The 19,127-nt window shown below is 49.3% G+C and overlaps 2 protein-coding genes across 3 annotated transcripts in view; both read left to right on the top strand.

Annotated features, from left to right (window-relative positions):
- The window catches only part of ZNF544 (zinc finger protein 544), an 88,257-nt gene that overhangs the window by 62,005 nt on the left and 7,125 nt on the right, over positions 1-19,127 (top strand). The gene's annotated exons all lie outside the window — the stretch shown is intronic.
- ZSCAN22 (zinc finger and SCAN domain containing 22) lies at positions 213-17,276 on the top strand. 2 transcript variants are annotated; one of them, XM_066270836.1, is made up of 4 exons: positions 213-366; positions 1,381-1,559; positions 6,645-7,074; positions 11,980-17,276. In XM_066270836.1, the coding sequence occupies exons 3-4, from the start codon at positions 6,675-6,677 to the stop codon at positions 13,056-13,058; spliced, it is 1,479 nt and encodes a 492-aa protein (XP_066126933.1). In that variant the 5' UTR covers positions 213-366; positions 1,381-1,559; positions 6,645-6,674; the 3' UTR covers positions 13,059-17,276. The 2 variants fall into 2 exon arrangements, 1 of the variants encoding a protein (XP_066126933.1); XR_010730537.1 differs by lacking the exons at positions 6,645-7,074; positions 11,980-17,276 and adding an exon at positions 4,314-4,712.

Raw genomic sequence — 19,127 nt, 5'->3', positions numbered from 1 at the left:
CCACGTGGACTACATCTCCCGACATGCCCCAGGTTGCTTGAGGGGCTTTTCCGGTGCGTCCCCTCATGGAAATTGCAACGCAGGCGGACACAAAGGCTTTGGGCGCGGAGCATGCCGGAAGTTGTGGTTCTGAGGAGGAGCGCGGTGCGTTCTGGGAGTTGTGGTTCCGGCGGAAGGATGCTCCGTCCGCAGGCTCCTCAGCCGTGCCCGGAAGTCCCTACCGCGGTACAGGGGAGGAGGGCCCCGGTGAGGTTCAGTCAGTGTCCTCGCGCGGGAAGAAGACCGCGATCGCGTATGGTGACCCCAGCGAGACGGTGGACCCGACCAGGGGTGGGAGAAGGGCTGAGTAGCAGCGGTGCGAGCGATGTGAGTGTGGGGACCCACGGGTCGAGTGTGGGACGGGCTGACGGGCCGAACTGGACAGATGTGGAGGCAGCTGACGGGATGGAGGGCGTGGAACCGACCTACGTGCTGTGTGATGTGCGTGAAGATCCAGGCTGTGTCAAGACACATCTTGGGTGTAGGATTCTTTTTTTATTTTTATTTATTTTTTTCTGTGTTTTTGTGAGTGAGAAGCAGGAGGAAGGCCGAGAGGCAGACTCCCACACGCACCCAACCCCACTAGGGGGCGATGCTCTGCCAATCTGGGGCGTTGCTCTGTTGCAACTGAGCTCTTAGCACCTGAGGCATAGGCCATGAAGCCATCAGCGCCTGGGGCCAACTTTGCTCCAATGGAGCCTTGGCTGCTGGAGGAGAACAGAGAGAGAGACAGGAGAGGGGGAAGGGTGTAGAAGCAGACGGGCGCTTCTCCTGTTTGCCCTGACTGGGAATCGAACCCGGGACTTCCACATCCCAGGGCCAACACTCTTACCACTGTGCAGACCGGCCAGGCTTCTTGTTGACAAGTTGAGAATCTGTGGTCCACAGATCGGATGAGCGTCTGACTGACTGACCCAGTCAGGTGTGCAACTGACGAACATGGCGGCTGTGTAAGATCGTGGACCTGGGTTGTGTGATGTTGTGATGAGGTGTGTGAGTGTGTGTGTGTGTGTGTGTGTGTGACTGGCTGCGTGTGATTTCCCATGTGACAGAGTCTATGTGTCTGGCTGAGATGGTGACTTATTTGATGATGAATGGTTGTGGAAGGAGACTGGGAGATGGGGATGCTGTGAGGTGGTATGTTTAGTTGACTGTAAGTGGCACAGAAATTATGCGTGCCTGGGATGATGTGAGGGTATGACTGAGAGACAGACTATGCTTGAGATAGGGTGTGTGAATAGAACTTTGTGATGGAGATTTTTGTCATGAGGAATTAAATGGGGGTGATTTGCAAGAGTTTATCAAGTTGACACAAAGAACTTGTGCTTTGCCTGTCTGCAGCTGAAATTGTGAGACTGGCGGTGTATAGATATGTCCCCCGGTGCCTTCTGGGAGCTTAAGTCTGGCAGGAGGCTGGGGAGTCATCAGATTGGACCTTCACTACATGTTTGCCATGTGCTAGACCTCTGCTGGACACTCGTTATGGACTGTGTTGGGTAGCCTCACTGCAACCCTCTGAGGTAGGTGCCATTATCAGGTCAGGTACAAATAAGGAGTGAGAAATGAAGGAACCACTCTCCTCAGTTGATTTAGGACTTGCGGACAGGGGACCCCAACATGACATGAGGTCTGCACATTGGGAAATGAGCTGAGGCAGGTCCATATATACATGTGTCTTGGAGACTGTCGTCAAGGATTTTCCAGAACAGGGACTCCAGGGGTGCAGAAGGGAGCATGGAAGCTGGCGCTGCATTTACTGTCATCACTGCTACCCCTGCAACCCCTTTCCTGTACAATGATTAGCCAAATCAGCGAGTGACCGTGCTCGGCCTTTCCTGGACTCTTCCTGTTCACTGTGCACTTGCTATAGGCTGGGCCCTGAGCATTATGGTTTCAACATGCCCAGTCTCTCTGGGTAACATATGGTTATAGGACAGAGCTGGGAGCTACCGGGAGATTGGTGCACTGTGATGGTATATTGGTTAGGACAGAGCTGGGGAAAGAGAGACCCAGGGAATTCAGAAGGATACTTAGCCTGCTCCCAGACTAGGACAGATCTTGGAGAAGATGACAGCTTACGTGTGTCCTGGAGGACTAGGAGAAGTAAGTCAAGTATAGAGGTTTTTGGACCAGGGAATAACAGGGAGAAAGGCTAAGAGGAATGGAGGTCATGGTAAGGACAAGGTGACCAGAGGCCTGAGTGAGCTTTACCATGTAATGAGGGGCTAGAAAACATGTTTGCCAGAGGTTGCCAGTCGCCACTGAAAGGTTTCAGGATTGCTATCTTGTTTTAACTCACTTTCGCTTCTCCCTGTGCATAAGGCCATGACTCCGTCTCAGGTCTCCTGTACCTCTCTGTCCAGGTGGCTTCTCTGAATGGCTCCAAGCACAAGTGGATGTCAGGGCTGACCCTGAATGGGAAAGAGAAAGAGAAGAGCTATAAACCTACTTGTGGGGGTTGTGTCACATGGCGGGAAAGGCCAGGTCCTTAAGTTAGGCAGAGCCTGTGGCCAAAACACACACGTTTAGGGGTCGGTCTCCTAGGAGAGATAATGTTTCTTTTTCTTCCTGGTTATTAAAAGAAAATCATTTTGAAAAGTACAGAAAAGTAATAGTAAAGAGACCTTGAGAGGGTATAGATTAATTGGAATCTTTATCCTCTGCTGATGGGAATGTAAAATGCCATAGCCACTTTGGAAAACACCCAAGTAAAATTTTTGTGTGTGTGTGACAGACAGAAAGAGAGACAGAGAGGACAGATAGGGACAGACAGAGAGAAAGGGAGAGAAATGAGAAGCATCAATTCTTCATTGTGGCACCTTAGTTGTTCATTGATTGCTTTTTCACATATGCCTTGACCCGGGGGGAGGGAGCTACAGCAGAGCGAGTGACCCCTTGCTCAAGCCACGCGACCCAAGCAAGGGGTTACTCGGTCTGCTGAAGGCTGGTAGTCAAAGCACATATGAGAAAGCAATCAATGAACAACTAAGGTGTCACAACGAAGAACTAATGATTGGTGCTTCTCATCTCTCTCCGTTCCTGTCTGTCCCTGTCTATCCCTCTCTCTGACTCTCTCTCCGTCTCTGTAACCCCCCCCCAAAAAAAACCACCAAAAACCAAAAGTTAAGCACAGAGTTAATATATCATCCAGCAGTTCTACTCCTAGCTACATACCCAAGAGAATTGAAAATATTTGTCCACATAAAAACTTGTGTATGTGATTTTCACAATAATCAAGAAGTAGGAACAACTCAAATTTTCGTCAGTTGGTGAATCGATAAAGTGTAATACAGCCACAGAGCGGAATAGTATTTAGTAATGAGAGGAATGAAGTATTGGTACATGCTATGTATGAGAGATACTCAAGAACATTCTGCTCAGGGCCCCGGCCAGGCAGCTCAGTAAGTTAGAGTGCCGTCCTAGTTTGCAAAGATTGGGGCTTCAATCCCCAGTCAGGGAACCATATAGGAATCAACCAATGAATGCTTAAATAAGTAGGACAAGCAAATCGATTCTTTGAAGAAATATCTCATAAAACCCTTTGCTTATTTTTTAACTGGATTATTTGTCTTTTTATTATAGAGCTATTCTAGATATAATCCCTTTGTCATATATATGATTTGGAAATATTTCTTCCATTCTGTGGGTTACCTCTTCATTTTCTTGATGGTATCCTTTGAGTCACAAGTTTCTCACTCTGAAGTCCAGCTTATCGGTTCTACCCTTTGTCACTCATTTAGGAAGGCTTTGCCTTTTTTTTTTTTTTTTTTTACATTTTTAAAACTTTATTAATTTTTAGAGAGAGGTTGGGGGAGAGAAAGAGAGAGAGGTGGGGGAAGGAGCAGGAACCATCAACTCCCATAGGTGCCTGGACCAGGCAAGCCCAGGGTTTTGAACCAGCAACCTCAGCATTCCAGGTTGACACTTTATCCACTGCTCCACTACCAGTCAGCCAGGCTTTATGTTATTTTTAAATGTATATGGATCATTAACAAAAATTACTGGAAGCCCCCAATTATTTGGAAATTAAGCAGCAGAGTTCTAAAAAACAAGTAGGTCAGTAAGAAACCACAACAGAAACCAAAAATATTTTGAACTAAATGATAATGAAGATGCAACATCAAGCACTGACCAGTTGGTTCAGTGGTAGAACATCAGCCCAGCGTGTGGATATCCCAGGTTAAATCCCCGGTCAGGACACACAGAAGAAGAAACCATCTGCTTCTCCATCCTTCTCCCTCTCCTTTCTCTCTATCTCTCTTCTCCTCCCGCAGCCAAGGCTCCACTGCAGCAAGTTGGCCCAGGCGCTGAGGACGGCTGCATGGCCTCTGCCTCAGGCACTAGAATGGCTCCGGTTACAACAGAGCAACGGCCCCAGATGGGCAGAGCATCGCCCCCTAGTGAGCTTTCCAGGTGGATCCTAGTCGGACTCATGCGAGTCTGTCTCTCTGCCTCCCCATTTCTCACCTAAGAAAAATACAAAAAAAAAAAAGCAACATCAAACTTGTGGGTATTTGGTTAATGCTGTGTTTAAAGAGAAATTTATAGTTTTAAAATAATGTATAATTTACCCTTGAATGATGCTGGATTTGGAGTGTCAACCCCCAAAACAATAAAAAATGCGATATAGGAGTGAATAATAAACAGATGGCATATTACAGAATTATACACCTAAGACCCGTGTAACTTTATTAACCAGTGTCAGCCAATAAATTCAATTTTAAAAATGCATATATAATATTTTTAAAAAATTTATTTTAGCCTGACCAGGTGGTGGCGCAGTGGATAGAGCGTTGGACTGGGATGTGGAGGACCCAGGTTTGAGACCTGAGGTTGCCAGCTTGAGCGCGGGCTCATCTGGTTTGAGCAAGGCTCACCAGCTTGGACCCAAGGTCACTGGCTCGAGCAAGGGGTTACTCAGTCTGCTGAAGGCCCGCAGTCAAGGCATATATGAGAAAGCAATCAATGAACAACTAAGATGTCGCAATGAAAAACTGATGATTGATGCTTTTCATTGCTCTGCGTTCCTGTCTGTCTTTATCTATCCTTCTCTCTGACTCTCGCTCTGAAAAAAACAATTAATTTAAAGAAGAAGGAAGACTGAGAGGGAGAGAAACATCAATTTGTTGTTCCACTTATTTGTGCATTCATTGGTTGATTCTTGTATGAGTCATGACCCAGGATCATACCGCCAATCTTAGTGTATGGGGACAACATTAACCAACTGAGGTACAGGATCAGGGCCGCATATAACTTTTACTCCATCAAAACTTAACTGTTAATAGCCTGACCAGGCGGTGGTGCAGTGGATAGAGCATTGAACTGGGACGTGGAGGACCCATGTTGGAAACCCCAAGGTTGCCGACTTGAGTGTGGGCTCATCCAGCTTGAGCATGGAATCGTAGACATGACCCCATGGTTGCTGGGTTGAGCCCAAAGGCTGCTGGCTTGAGCCAGGGGTAACTTGCTCTGTGTAGCACTCCAGTCAAGGCACACATGAGAAAGCAATCAACGAGCAACTAAGGAGCTGCAACAAAGAACTGATGCTTCTCATCTCTCTCCCTCCCTGTCTATCTGTCCCTATCTATTCCTCTCTCTGTCTCTCTGTCAAAAACAACACACTAAATTACTGATAGCCTACTGTTGCCCTTAAGCTTTACTAATAATATAAAATCAAGTTTGTCTGTTATATATATTCTATGAAAATAAGGTAAAAAAAATGAAATGTTAAGAAAATCATAAGGAAGAGGAAATCCATTTACAGTAGTTACTGAAAAAAAGTTTGCCTATAAGTAGATCTGCACAGTTCAAACCTGTGTTGTTCAAGGCTCAACTGTATTAGAAAGAAAGGTTGAATGTTCATCATCTACGTAGCCCTCTTAGGAGCTACAAAATAATCAGCAAATAAAGGGAGAGAAGGACCGCATGGCTCCCTGATGGGTGGATGTGAGAAAGGAGAGAGACCCAGCTCCCCATGGACAGCGTGCACCTGACATAGTCTAGTCTGGCCATAGGGTCAGGCTGCCTGGGTTGTTGAACTCAGTCACCATCCTTCCCTTCATTATTTGGGACACTGGGCAAATGTTTTTCCTATCTGTAAATTTGAAAGTTCCCACCTCCAGAGTTTGTTGTGAGTTCTATTGATAAATGAGTGATTATATGCTATGTAAGCATTGGGTAAGTAGTGCTTCCCACCAAATGTGTGCTGTTCTGATTCTTTTTTTTTCTTTTTTTTAAATTTTTTTAAATTTTATTTATTCATTTTAGAGAGGAGAGAGAGAAGAAGAGAGAGAGAGAGAGAGAAAGAGAGAGAGAGAGAGAGAGGAGAGAGAGACGGGGGAGGAGCTGGAAGCATCAACTCCCATATGTGCCTTGACCTGGCAAGCCCAGGGTTTTGAACCGGCAACCTCAGCATTTCCAGGTCGACGCTTTATCCACTGCGCCACCACAGGTCAGGCTGTTCTGATTCTTTTGAGGGTCTTTTTCTCCATGAGAGTGAATCACACCTCGCAGGCCCCAGGCCCATTCATTGTCGGCTGTGCTCGGCGGGTGTGAGGCAGGCCCCAGAACAGGATGACAGAGTTCTTATCTTCCTGCAAACCCAGACCCACGGCTCGCTGGAGTGCCGCTGCCCGATGGCTGTCCCCCAGAACCCTCTTAGCCCACTGCCCTGGGAACAAGATGGCTTCCTACGCGTGAAGGTGGAGGACGAGGAGGCCGGCCTCTCCCAGGTCCAGGAATGTAGCCTTGGCCACATGGCCCACCCCGAGGCAGCACGTCTGCGTTTTCGCCACTTCTGCTATGAGGAGGCATCCAACCCACATGAGGCCCTGGCCCGGCTCCGGGAGCTCTGCTGGCTGTGGCTACGGCCTGAGGTGCACTCCAAGGAGCAGATGCTGGAGCTGCTCGTGCTGGAGCAGTTCCTGGGCGTGCTACCCCCCAAGATCCAGGCCTGGGTGCAGGCCCAGTGCCCCAAGAACAGCAAGGAGGCCGCCATGCTGGTGGAGGATCTGACTCAGGTGCTGGACAAGAGAGGTAAGGGGCAGGGGCAGCGGTAGAAAGGTGTGTTCGCAGGACACAGCAGGCAGGGAGGGGTTGGATGGGAACGGGGTGGGGGGGTAGGCAATAGTCGGGGTGGCTCAGTGCTTGTCTTGATGTGTGTCATTCACGCAAATTCTCACAAGGTGCTCAGCCTATGTTTTTAATTTTTTTTTTTTTTAATTTTATTTTTTTACAGAGACAGAGTCAGGTATAGACAGGGACAGACAGACAGGAACGGAGAGATGAGAAGCATCAATTATTAGTTTTTCGTTGCGCATGGCGACACCTTAGTTGTTCATTGATTGCTTTCTCATATGTGCCTTGACCATGGGCCTTCAGCAGACCGAGTAACCCCTTGCTTGAGCCAGTGACCTTAGGTCCAAGCTGGTGAATTTTTGCTCAAACCAGATGAGCCCGCGCTCAAGCTGGCGACCTTGGGGTCTCGAACCTGGGTCCTCCGCATCCCAGTCCGACGCTCTATCCACTGCACCACTGCCTGGTCAGACTCAGCCTATGTTTTTATGACTGATGACAACTACCCAGCTCAAAGTGATTAAAGCAAAGTAGGGAGGAGATGTCTGCAACCAAAGCTCCCTGAACACGCCGGATCTATCTCGTCTGATCTCGGAGGCGAAGTAGGGAGGCCTCATGGCTAAGAGTCAGTTCATGGTATCAGGACTCTTTTTTTTTTTTAAGGACTCTTTCTTTCTCTTTTTAAAAAAATTTCCCATTGATTTGAGAGAGAGGGAGAAGGGCAAGAGTGGGGGAGAGAAAGAAGAGAGAAAAGCAGCAAGTCATTGTTTCACTTAGTTCCCTTTAGTTGTGCACTCAGTGATTGTTTCTCGTATGTGCCCTGTCCAGGGATCAAACCCATGACCTCAGTACATCAGGATGACACTTTATCCACTGAACCACACAGCCAGAGCTAAAGAACTGTTTCTTTTTGTTGTTGTTGTTATACTTAAACTATTTTATTTTATTGTATTTCTTGATTTCAAGGAGTGGGGGGACATCAAGCTGTTCCTGTATGTGCCCTGACCAGGAATCTAACCAGCAACCTTTGCGCTTTGGAATGATGCTGAGCTGTCCAGCCAGAGCAAAAGGACTGTTTCTTTTTTCTTTCTTTTTTTTTTTTAGTGTGAGAGATTGACAGATAGACAGGGACAGACAGGAGAGAGATGAGAAGTATCAATTCTTTGTTGCAGCACCTTAGTTATTCATTGATTGCTTTCTCATACGTGCCTTGACTGGGGGGCTTCAGCCAAGCCAGTGACCCCTTGCTCAAACCAGCGACCTCGGACTCAAGCCAGCAACCTTGGGCTTTAAGCCAGTGGCTCTGCTCTCAAGCCTGCAATCTTGCTCTCAAGCTGGTGAGCCCGTACTCAAGCCAGATGAGCCTGTGCTCAAGCCGGCAACCTCAGGATTTCAAACCTAGGTCCTCTGAGTCTCAGGCCAATACTCTGTCTACTGCGCCACTGCTAGGTCAGGCAAAAATGACTGTTTCTTAATTGTTCTGTTTTCTCAGTTGGGTTTTCCTATGATAGCTTCATTCTTTTATTTATTTATTTATTTATTTTAGTGAGAGACAGAGAGAGAGAGAGAGAGAGAGAGAGAGAGATAGGAAGGAAGAGAGATGAGAAGCATCAACTCGTAGTTGAGGCACCTTAGTTGTTCATTGATTGCTTCTCATACGTGCCCTGACTAGCGACTCCAGCCGAGCCAGTGACCCCTTGCTCCAGCCAGTAATCTTGGGCTCAAGGCAGTAACCATGGGATTGTGGTGGTGATCCCACGTTCAAGCCTGTGACCTTGCGGTTTTGAACCTGGGACCTCAGTGTCCCGGGTTTATACTTCATGGCGCCACCACTGATCAGGCGATATTTTCATTCTTAAGTCACCTTTCTCCTCAAGGGAAACAAAGCTGGCCCAACAGTGTCAGTAGAGGAACAGAGAAAGGTCCCCAGGCTGAGCCCTGTGAACTGGTTGGGGTCTTGTGCTTATTTTTGGCTAACCAGATCCCAAGAAATGACATGAGCAAGGGCAGCTCCCCAGAGGAAAACCAGGCTGCTGGTACTACATGAGGGGTGGGTCCCTGGGGTGGGGCTGGGGAACAGAAATGCCAGGTGACCCTGTGCATCCTTTCTGAGCGCCCCCCATCCTGGCATCCACAGTGTGGTTGACTCAGACCTGCCCTGGGCCTGAGTGGAGAGTGTCACTCTGGGAGACCCACACAGATATCCTGGCCCAGAGTGGTCCCGTGGGATACAGGAAGGACCCAGCCCTGGAACAGTCCAGAACAAGAAGGGATGGCTCCTTGTGGAAGGGCCAGGCCTCACCTAATGGTAGCAGGTGGTGGGGTAGGCATGCAAGGTACCTAGGAGGAGGGGTGCCCTGGTGGGAGGAACATGGAGTTTGGACACAGAAGAATTATCCAGGCCTGGTAGACACAGCCAGTGCTCTGACTCCTCCTGGACATATGACTCTCATTTGCCTTAGTTTCCCCATTAATAAAATGGGGATTGTGGCATCAACCTGAAATGCTGAGGTTGTGGGTTCAAAACGCTGGGCTTGCCCAGTCAAGGCACATATGCCAAGTAATCAGTGAACAGCTAAAGTGAAGCAATTATGACTTGATACTTCTTGTCCCCCCCATAAAACCAGTAGATAAAATCTCTAAAAAAAAAAACCCCAAAAACTGGGATTGTGGTTGTTAATACCTACCTCAGTGTCACCAAGGGAATGCCTGTGCAGCACATGAAACAGTAGCTGTCAGGAGAATTTGTTCAGCATCTTTCTTTTTTTTCTTTTTTTCTTTTTTTTTTTTTTTTTTGTATTTTTCCTAAGTAAGAAGCAGGGAGGCAGTCAGATAGACTACTGCATGTGCCTGACCAGGATCCACCCATTATGCCCACCAGGGGGCGATGCTCTGCCCATCTGGGCCGTTGCTCCCTTGTGGCTGGAGCCATTCTAGCACCTGAGGCAGAAGCCATAGAGCCATCCTCAGCTCCCGGGCCAACTTTGCTCCAATGGAGCCTTGGCTGTGGGAGGGGAAGAGAGAGACAGAGAGGAAGGAGAGGGGGAAGAGTGGAGAAGCAAATGAGTGCTTCTCCTGTGTGCCCTGGCCGGGAATTGAACCCAAGACTTCCACACGCCCGGCTAACGCTCTACTACTGAGCCAACCGGCCAGGGCCTGTTCAGCATCTTGAGAAACAGATATTTCTGGGAGAGGATAATCAAGTGTCCTCCCTTGGCTCTGTCGGCTGTGCCTAGGCAGATGTCCCAGGGACAGGGAGAGGAAGGAAGCAGTGGCCACGTCCTCTGCAGGGTCAAGAAAATCTTCAGAGAAAAGGCAAAATGGTACTAAAAGAACAAGAGAGAGCCAGCTGTCCAGGCAGCAGGAGAGGTAGGGCAGAGGTCCCGTGGTATATATGGACCCCTGCGTTTTGGAAAGGGCAGGTTTCTGGAATAGAGGAAGAAAGGGGGAGACAGGACCCAGCACGAGGCCTGCAGGGTGCGAGGAGCTAACGGGGACATCTGTGTGATTCAAGGATGAGATTCTGGAGCCGAGACCCCCAGCTTGGGCACTAGCTGTGTGACCTTGTACAAGTTACTGAAACTCTCTGAGCTAATTATGTGATCTTGTACTAGTGACTCAAGACCTTCCCTCAGGTGGGCCTCCGTTTCCCTGTCTGAAATGCGGACTGAAGCTGAAACAAAGCAAAGGACATGACCCACTGTACTCGGAGCCAGCAGCCCAGGGAGCCCAGTAGTGTAATTTTCCTCTATTAACAGATAAGGAGCCTGACCAGGCGGTGGCGCAGTGGATAGAGCATCAGACTGGGATGTGGAGGACCCAGGTTCAAGATCCTGAGGTTGCCTGCTTGAGCGCGGGCTTATCTGGTTTGAGCAAGGCTCACCAGCTTGGATGCAAGGTCTCTGGCTTGAGCAAGGGGTTACTCCGTCTGCTGAAGGCCCACGGTCAAGGCACATATGAGAAAGCAATCAATGAACAACTAAGGAACCGCGACGAAAAATTGATGTTTCTCATCTCCCTCCCTTCCTGTCTGTCTGTCCCTCTCTCTGACTCTCTCTCTCTGTCTCTGCCACACACACAAACAAAAAAAAACAGTTGAGGAAACTGAGGGCCAGATGAGGGCAAGATCACCACAGGCCCAGGAGTGGGCCAGCGGCTGGGCTGGGGCCCCTCTGTGGACTCCCTGCAGGTCCTCTGCTCACCCCTTCCTTCCTGGATCTGTCCAGGGACTGATGCCCTGTGCACCCACCACAAACGCAACCTAGTTTCCAGCTGCCCTTAGCCACGCTTTTATAAAAGGCACAGCTCTTTATAAGACGGGGCCTCAGCCCCTGGGCTCAGGGAGGCTAGGTGGGTGCTTCACCCACTCACCCATAGCAGCAGTTGTTCACTGGGACTCCAGGTAGAGTGTATACTGCGGGAAGTTTCACAGCTACCCACGTCCAGGATTGATCTCCCATCCAGCCAGTGTGGACTGCGATGGGAACTCAAGTGGGGAGGTACTAATGCTGCAGTAGTGAGGACAGACCCCTCGCAGGCTCATTGTCTCCCTCTTGCTTTCATTCAAATCAATTCAATTTCAGGGTTTTCCTTGTTACACTAGAGCTCAAATTAGGATCCTGGAGGAATGAAGTTTGCAAGAACGGGGGAGCAGACGGGTAGAGAATTGGAAGCTCTCAAAAGTGATGCCGCCTTTAGCATTGTGGGAGACCAGCTCTGTGCCCTTGGTCATCCAAGAACTGTGAGACACTGCCCTGTAGAAAAGGGGTCGCTGGTCAGCTGTGCCCTTACAGAGTGAGGCAGGCCCCGGGCAGAGTGGGAGAAGCACTGTGAGGGGAGGATGATGTTGTGGTTCGATTGTTTCAGGATGGGAGCCAGCAGCCCAGCCCTCAGAGGTGCTAAGCTGCAAGCACAGCAATTCGGAAGAGTCAGACTCTGCCACCGAAGCCTTCATGAGGGGCATTTCCCCAGGACGTGCCTTTGGTGACTCCTTGGAACTCCAGGGCAGCTCAGAGAGGCAGGCAGGACTCTCGGCAGACGTCTGGACAAAATCCATCATCCAAGAGACAGATTTCAGGAACACTCCTGGGCCTCACAAGGATGCTCCTGTGGACCTGCCTGGCAGGTCCTGTGAATCCGGTACCTTTAGGGACAGTCTCAGTGAGTGGCCAGATATCACCTGGCATGAGAAGACCCCTTCTGAGGAGGAACTGGATCCAGCGGACAGTGATGGGTTAGAGCCTCCAGGCGTACCCTCAGGGAGTCCGTCCTCCAAGTGCGGGGAGTGTGGGAAAATGTTCTGGAGCGTCCCGGCCCTGGAGATGCACCAGAAGAGCCATTCCCGGAAGATGCCCTACATCTGCCGGGAGTGTGGAAAAGCCTTCAGCCGGAGCACCCACCTGGCCCAGCACCAGGTCGTACATACGGGGGCCAAGCCCCACACATGTCAGGAGTGCGGCAAGGCCTTCAGCCGGGTCACCCACCTGACGCAGCATCAGCGCATCCACACCGGAGAGAAGCCCTACCGGTGCGGGGACTGTGGGAAAAGCTTCAGCCGCAACACCCACCTCACCCAGCACCAGCGGGTGCACACGGGTGAGCGGCCCTACGTGTGTCGCACCTGTGGCAAGGCCTTCAGCCAGAGTGCCCACCTGACACAGCACCGGCGCACCCACACCGGAGAGAAGCCCTACAGGTGTGACCGCTGTGGGAGAGCCTTCAGCGACTGCTCGGCTCTAATCCGGCACCTGAGGATCCACTCTGGGGAGAAGCCCTACCGCTGTGAGGTCTGCCCCAAGGCCTTCACACAGAGCTCCTCCCTTGTCGAGCACCAGAGAGTCCACACTGGGGAGAAGCCCTACAGGTGCAGCGACTGCGGGAAGGCCTTCAGCCGCAGCTCAGCCCTCCTGGTGCACCTGCGGGTCCACATCACAGTGCTGCGGTGAACCACCCGGTGGTGTCCTCAGGCTCAACGTGGAAGAAAAAACCCTATGTTCCACAGGAGCCAAGAGGAGCGGGTGGGGTCATCCATGACTCCCCCAGAATGATAAGGTTCTTAAGTGCAGACCTGGGGCTGTCTGGGAACCATTCTGAATTTGGAGAACTGGATGAATGCAAAGCTATCCAGCTTCCGGAAGGATCCTGCTGGCCTCCCCGCTTGGTCCTCAGAGTCAGGGCAGTTGGGTAGCATTTCTGTCGGGGCTCCATGGCACCAGGATGCTCTAGGTACAGGTCTCTCCAGCTTCACAGTCCTGTTCCTCCCCTACTCAGCCCAGGAGGGACACTGCCCATGCCACCTCCATGCCTTTCCACTGACTATTCCACTCCACTCCACTCCACTTCTTTTTTTCTTTTTTTTTTTTTGTAATTTTCTGAAGTTAGAAGCGAGGAGGCAGTCAGACAGACTCCCACATGCACCCGACCAGGATCCACCCGCATGCCCACCATGGGGCGATGCTCTGCCCATCTGGGCTGTTGCTCCACTGCAATTGGAGCCATTCTAGCACCTGAGGCTGAGCCATGGAGCTGTCCACAGCACCCGGACCAACTTTGCTCCAATTGAGCCTTGGCTGCGGGAGAGGAAGAGAAGAGATAGAGAGGAAGGAGAAGGGGAAGGGTGGAGAAGCAGATGGGTGCCTCTCCTGTGTGCCCTGACCGGGAATCGAATGTGGGACTTCCACACACCAGGCCAACGCTCTACCACTGAGCCAACCAGCCAGGGCTCCACTCCACTTCTTTATGTCAAACTGGAAGGCCAGCTTGCAAGGCTGCCTTCTCCATGAGGCCTTCTCTGTCTTCTCCTTCCATCTTCCCAGACAGTGCTCCTGACATTGGCCTGGAGGCATGTGTTTCTGCCTCTCCCCCTCTGTCCGTGTCTCCCACTAGCCACCAGCCCTGTGGGTTTTACCTAAGCTGATCTCTACTTGGTTTTCTTCTCCATGTCCTCACCTCTGTGCCCTGATCGCTTCTTGTGTGGATTCCAGCATGGGGCCCTTTCCGGTCCCCCTTCCTGCCTTCTCCACACCAGCTTCCGTAGAGCCCTTTCTGCACCCCAAACCCGATCGCATCCTCGTGATGGAAAGCTCTAACGCTTCGCCTTCCACAGCAAAGCTTCCTGCTTGCGTTTCAGGTTTGCCGAGGTGGGAGTTGCTTTGGGCCCCAAGCAGCCTCACCAGTTACCCTCATATCTTTGAAGACTGTCATCTCTCTCTCTCTCGCTGTGTGTGCCATGATGTGACATGGTTTCAAAATACTGCCCTCTGGGCTGGACGTCAAACTCCTGCCGCTGCTGTTCACCAGTAGTGACATAGCCCCTCTAGGCCTGTGTAACTACTTTCAGTTCTTAAAAGAAACTGTGCTTTTTTCTACCTACGTGCCTTTGTACCTTTGTGCTCGTGCCTGGAACCTTTCGTTGTGCTTTCCTCCAAGATGTTGCAAATATCCCCCCACTCAATGACGTGTCCACCTCCTCAAGCTGGCTTGAACTTGCCCACCTCACTTTCAGAGCGCCTACAACTTACCTCTCCTAAACCTCCTACCACATGGTGTTCACTGCTTGCAGAGTGCAGCCCAGGGCACCGTGAGCTTCCAAGAGCAGAGGCCATGTCTTATTCTCTGATCCACCAGCGATTACACGGGACACAACAGGCCCTGACTCACATCTTTTGGATGCATGTACTGTGACTGGTGCCTTGCTGGGGCAGTGGCCACACCCTACCCTTCAGTGTCCTTGTGTATGTTTTCTGGGCTATCACCACCGTGGGCCCTGCAAGGCAAGAACAACCTGATTTTTCCAGGCTTGGCATGCAGTGGCCTCAATAAAATGTTACTGTATTCCCTGGCCATATAGCTCAGTTGTTTAGAGCGTTGTCCTGATAATCCATGATTGTAGGTTCGATCCTTAGTGAGGGAACATACAAGAATCACCCAATGAATACATAAATAAATGAAATAACAAAGTGGTGTGTGTGTATATATATCCCTTTCTCTAAAATCAATAAATAAAAAATTTTAAAAGCCTTACCTGTGGTAGTACAAGTAGATAGAGCGTCAACCTGGAACACAGGTTGCTGGTTCAATATCCTGGGCTTGCCCAATCAAGGCACACATGAGAAACAATCAATGAACACCTAAAGTGAAGTCAGTATGAGTTGATGCTTCTCACTCACTCTCCCTTTCTCCTTCCTGTTTGTCTGTCTGTCTCTCTCAAAAAAAAAGACCAACTAAGGAGAGAGGTTCAGAATAGAGAGGCGAGACCCAGAGAGACAGAGATCTTTGTCAGTATCTGAGTGATTCCCAGATATACCCAGACTCGGGCAGACTGCCATACACTGGCTCTGACTTGCATATCTGTCTCCACCTCCTCCTACTCTTAACTCTCCTAGTCTGTCACTAAAGAGTTGACACTCCCTCCCACAGATACTCTTGAGCATCTCCAGCGCCCACTTTGTCACCAAATACATGTCTGCCCAAGTCTAAAGCGAAAGAAAGCCAGGACGGAGACAGGAATCTTTAGGGTCTGCATGCACTGGTCAGTCTGCCAAATAATTTACATATATCAGTATCACCTCATTTAATCCTTGCGTAACACTGAGGGCAGGATGACCATCCCCATGTTACAGAGGCAGGTAGAAGAATGTACGTATTTCCCCATATATATGATACACCTTAATCTTGGGGCCCGTAATTTGAAAAAAATGTATTACATAAAGTTATTGAACTCAAGTTGCACTCATCATAAAATTCACACAACTGTCAAAATCCCCATCCATTAGCTTGTCCTCATCTGTGTCTGATGACAAATCACTCTTCATATATTGCCTTGTCCTCAGTTCCATCTGGGATTTGAAATGTCACAACCACTATATGAGATGCACCCATTTTTTTAGACCCTAAATTTTTCAAAATGGGTGCCTCTTATACATGGGGAAATACGGTAAGTGACAAGCCAAGGTGAGGCTGCCAGGGACTGGGAGCATTCAAATTTGGGAGCCGGTACTGATACATCAGAAACATCAGTGAGTATTACGATACTAAACCAAGTAAGTCAAACAAGATTGGATGAGCAATCATTCTCCCTGCCTGCTCCCCCAGCCCTAGGCAACCATGAATCTACTTCCTGTATCTGGATTCATCTATTCTGGATGTTTCCCATAAACGGGATTATACACTATGTGCCCTTACATGGCTGGCTTCTACTTAGCACATTTTAAAAGGTTCATCCATGTGGTAGCACATATTAATACTTCATTCCTGCCCTGGCCAGTTAGCTCAGTTAAGAGGGTAAACCTGAAATGACAAGGGTGTGCGTTTGATTCCCGGACAGGGCACACACATGGGAAGCAACCAGTGAATGCACAACTGAGTGGAACAAGAAATAAAATGCTTCTCCCTTTCATCTCTCTCTGTCAATTAAAAAAACAACAAACTTGTCCTGGCTGGATGGCTCACTTGGCTGGAGCATTGTCTTGCAATGCAGAGGTGACTGGTTCAGTCCTTGGCTGGGGCACATACAGAAACAGATTTATGCTTCTGTCTCCCCCTTACTCCCTTCCTCTCTGTGTATTCAATAAAAATAAAAAATTTAAAAAATAAAGACAAGCCTGACCAGGTGGTGGCACAGTGGATAGAGCGTCGGACTGGGATGCGGAAGGACCCAGGTTCGAGACCCTGAGGTCGCCAGCTTGAGCGCGGGCTCATCTGGCTTGAGCAAAGAGCCCACCAGCTTGGACCCAAGATCACTGGCTCCAGCAGGGGGTTACTCGGTCTGCTGAAGGCCCGCGGTCAAGGCACATGTGAGAAAGCAATCAATGAACAACTAAGAAGTCGCAACGCGCAACGAGAAACTGATGATTGATGCTTCTCATCTCTCTCCGTTCCTGTCTGTTTGTCCCTGTCTATCTCTGCCTCTGTAAAAAAAAAAAAAAAAAAAGACAAAAAAAGGCAACAGAATAATTTTAAAAAAACTTCATTCCTTTTTATGGCTGAATAATATTCCATGGTGTGGATAGATCACATTTTGTTTATTTGTTTATCTCTTCATCTATTGACAGACAGTAGGTTGTTTACACTTTTTAGCTACTGTGGGCAATGTTGCTATGAGGATTAGTATACACGTTTCTGTCTGGCTGTGTATTTTCATTTTTCTTGACTGTGCATGTAGGAGAGAATTGCTTGGTCATATGATGACTCTGTTTAAAATTTTGAGGAACAGCCTGACCAGGTGGTGGCGCAGTGGATAAAGTGTCGGACTGGGATGCAGAGGACTCAGGTTCAAGACCTCCAGGTCGCCAGCTTGAGCGCGGACTCATCTGGTTTGAGCAAAAGCTCACCAGCTTGGGCCCTGGCCGGTTGGCTCAGTGGTAGAGCATCGGCCTGGCGTGCAGAAGTCCCAGGTTCGATTCCCGGCCAGGGCACACAGGAGAAGCGTCCATCTGTTTCTCCCCCCCTCCCCCCCTCCTTCCTCTCTGTCTCTCTCTTCCCCTCCCGCAGCTGAGGCTCCATTGGAGCAAAGATGGCCCGGGCGCTGGGGATGGCTCCTTGGCCTCTGCCCCAGGCGCTAGAGTGGCTCTGGGTGCTAGTGCGACGCCCCGGAGGGGCAGAGCATCGCCCCCTGGTGGGTGTGCCGGATGGATCCCGGTCGGGCGCATGCGGGAGTCTGTCTGACTGTCTCTCCCTGTTTCTAGCTTCAGAAAAGAAGAAAAGGGAAAAAAAAAAGCTTACCAGCTTGGAACCAAGGTCACTGGCTCCAGCAAGGAGTTACTCAGTATGCTGAAGGCCCGCGGTCAAGGCACATATGAGAAAGCAATCAATGAACAACTAAGGTGTTGCAATGCACAACGAAAAACTAATGATGCTTCTCATCTCTCTCCGTTCCTGTCTGTCTCTGTCTATATCCTTCTCTCTGACTCACTGTCTCTGTAATAAAATAAATAAATAGCCTGACCTGTGGTGGCGCAGTGGATAAAGAGTCGACCTGGAAATGCTGAGGTCGCCGGTTCGAAACCCTGGGCTTGCCTGGTCAAGGCATACATGGGAGTTGATGCTTCCAGCTCCTCCCCCCTTCTCTCTCTCTCTGTCTCTCTCTCTCTGTCCCTCTCTCTCTCCTCTCTAAAAATGAATAAAGAAAAAAAAAAGTTTTTAAAATAAATAAATTAAAAAAATTTTTTTTGAGGAACTGCTAGGCTATTTTCCAAAGCAGCTGCACCATTTTGTATTCCCACCAGCAATATAGGAGGGTTCCAGATTCACACTGTCACCAAGTCTTGTTATTGTCTACCCTTTTTTTTTTTTTTTTTTTGCTAGAGAGAGAGAGAGTGAGAGAGAGAGAGGGACAGACAGGAAAGGAGAGAGGTGAGAATCATAGTTGCAGCACTTAGTTGTTCATTGATTGCTTTCTCATATGTGCCTTGACTGGGGTGCTCCAGCCAAGCCAGTGACCCCTTGCTCAAGCCAGCAACCTTTGGGCTCAAGCCAGTGACCTCAAGGCTTCAAACCTGGGTCCCCAGTGTCCCAGGCCAATGCTCTATCCACTGTGCTGCCACCTGGTCAGGCTAGTGTGCCTTTTTTATTTTAGCCATTCTAATGGAAGTGAAGTTATATCTTATTGTGGTTTTGATTTTAATTTTTAAAATTCAGTTTATTGAAATTTAAAAAGAAGAAGAAAAAAAAGCCTGACCTGTGATGGCACAGTGAATAGAGCATTTACCTGGAATGCTGAGGTCACTGGTTTGAAACCCAGGCACATACGAAAAGCAACTACAAGTTGATCCCCCCCCCACACCTTTTTCTCTCTAAAATCAATAAATAAAATCTTTAAATAAATAAACTAAAAAGAAAAATTCACCTGTCTTTCCCTCCCATCCCCCACCCGTGGGGGTTCTTTAGAAGAGACACACCTAAAACAAGGACGTGGAAGAACCGAAAGTAAAGGAATACAAAAGGATATACAAGTCAGGGCCCTGGCCAGTTGGCTCAGTGGTAGAGCGTCGGCTTGGTGTGCAGAAGTCCCGGGT

The sequence above is a fragment of the Saccopteryx bilineata genome, chromosome 3 (genome assembly GCF_036850765.1).
Source record: "Saccopteryx bilineata isolate mSacBil1 chromosome 3, mSacBil1_pri_phased_curated, whole genome shotgun sequence".
NCBI classification, from domain to species: domain Eukaryota; kingdom Metazoa; phylum Chordata; class Mammalia; order Chiroptera; family Emballonuridae; genus Saccopteryx; species Saccopteryx bilineata.
The sequence above is the reverse complement of the archived record's forward strand: the minus strand, read 5'-3'. Positions and strand labels throughout refer to the sequence as shown.

Bases quoted from the DNA above. Each gene is read 5' to 3' on its own strand.
- ZSCAN22 (XM_066270836.1), top strand. From the start codon at position 6,675: ATGGCTGTCCCCCAGAACCCTCTTAGCCCACTGCCCTGGGAACAAGAT. The intron at 7,075-11,979 runs GTAAGGGGCAGG...CGATTGTTTCAG, and splicing joins TCAGGTGCTGGACAAGAGAG to GATGGGAGCCAGCAGCCCAG.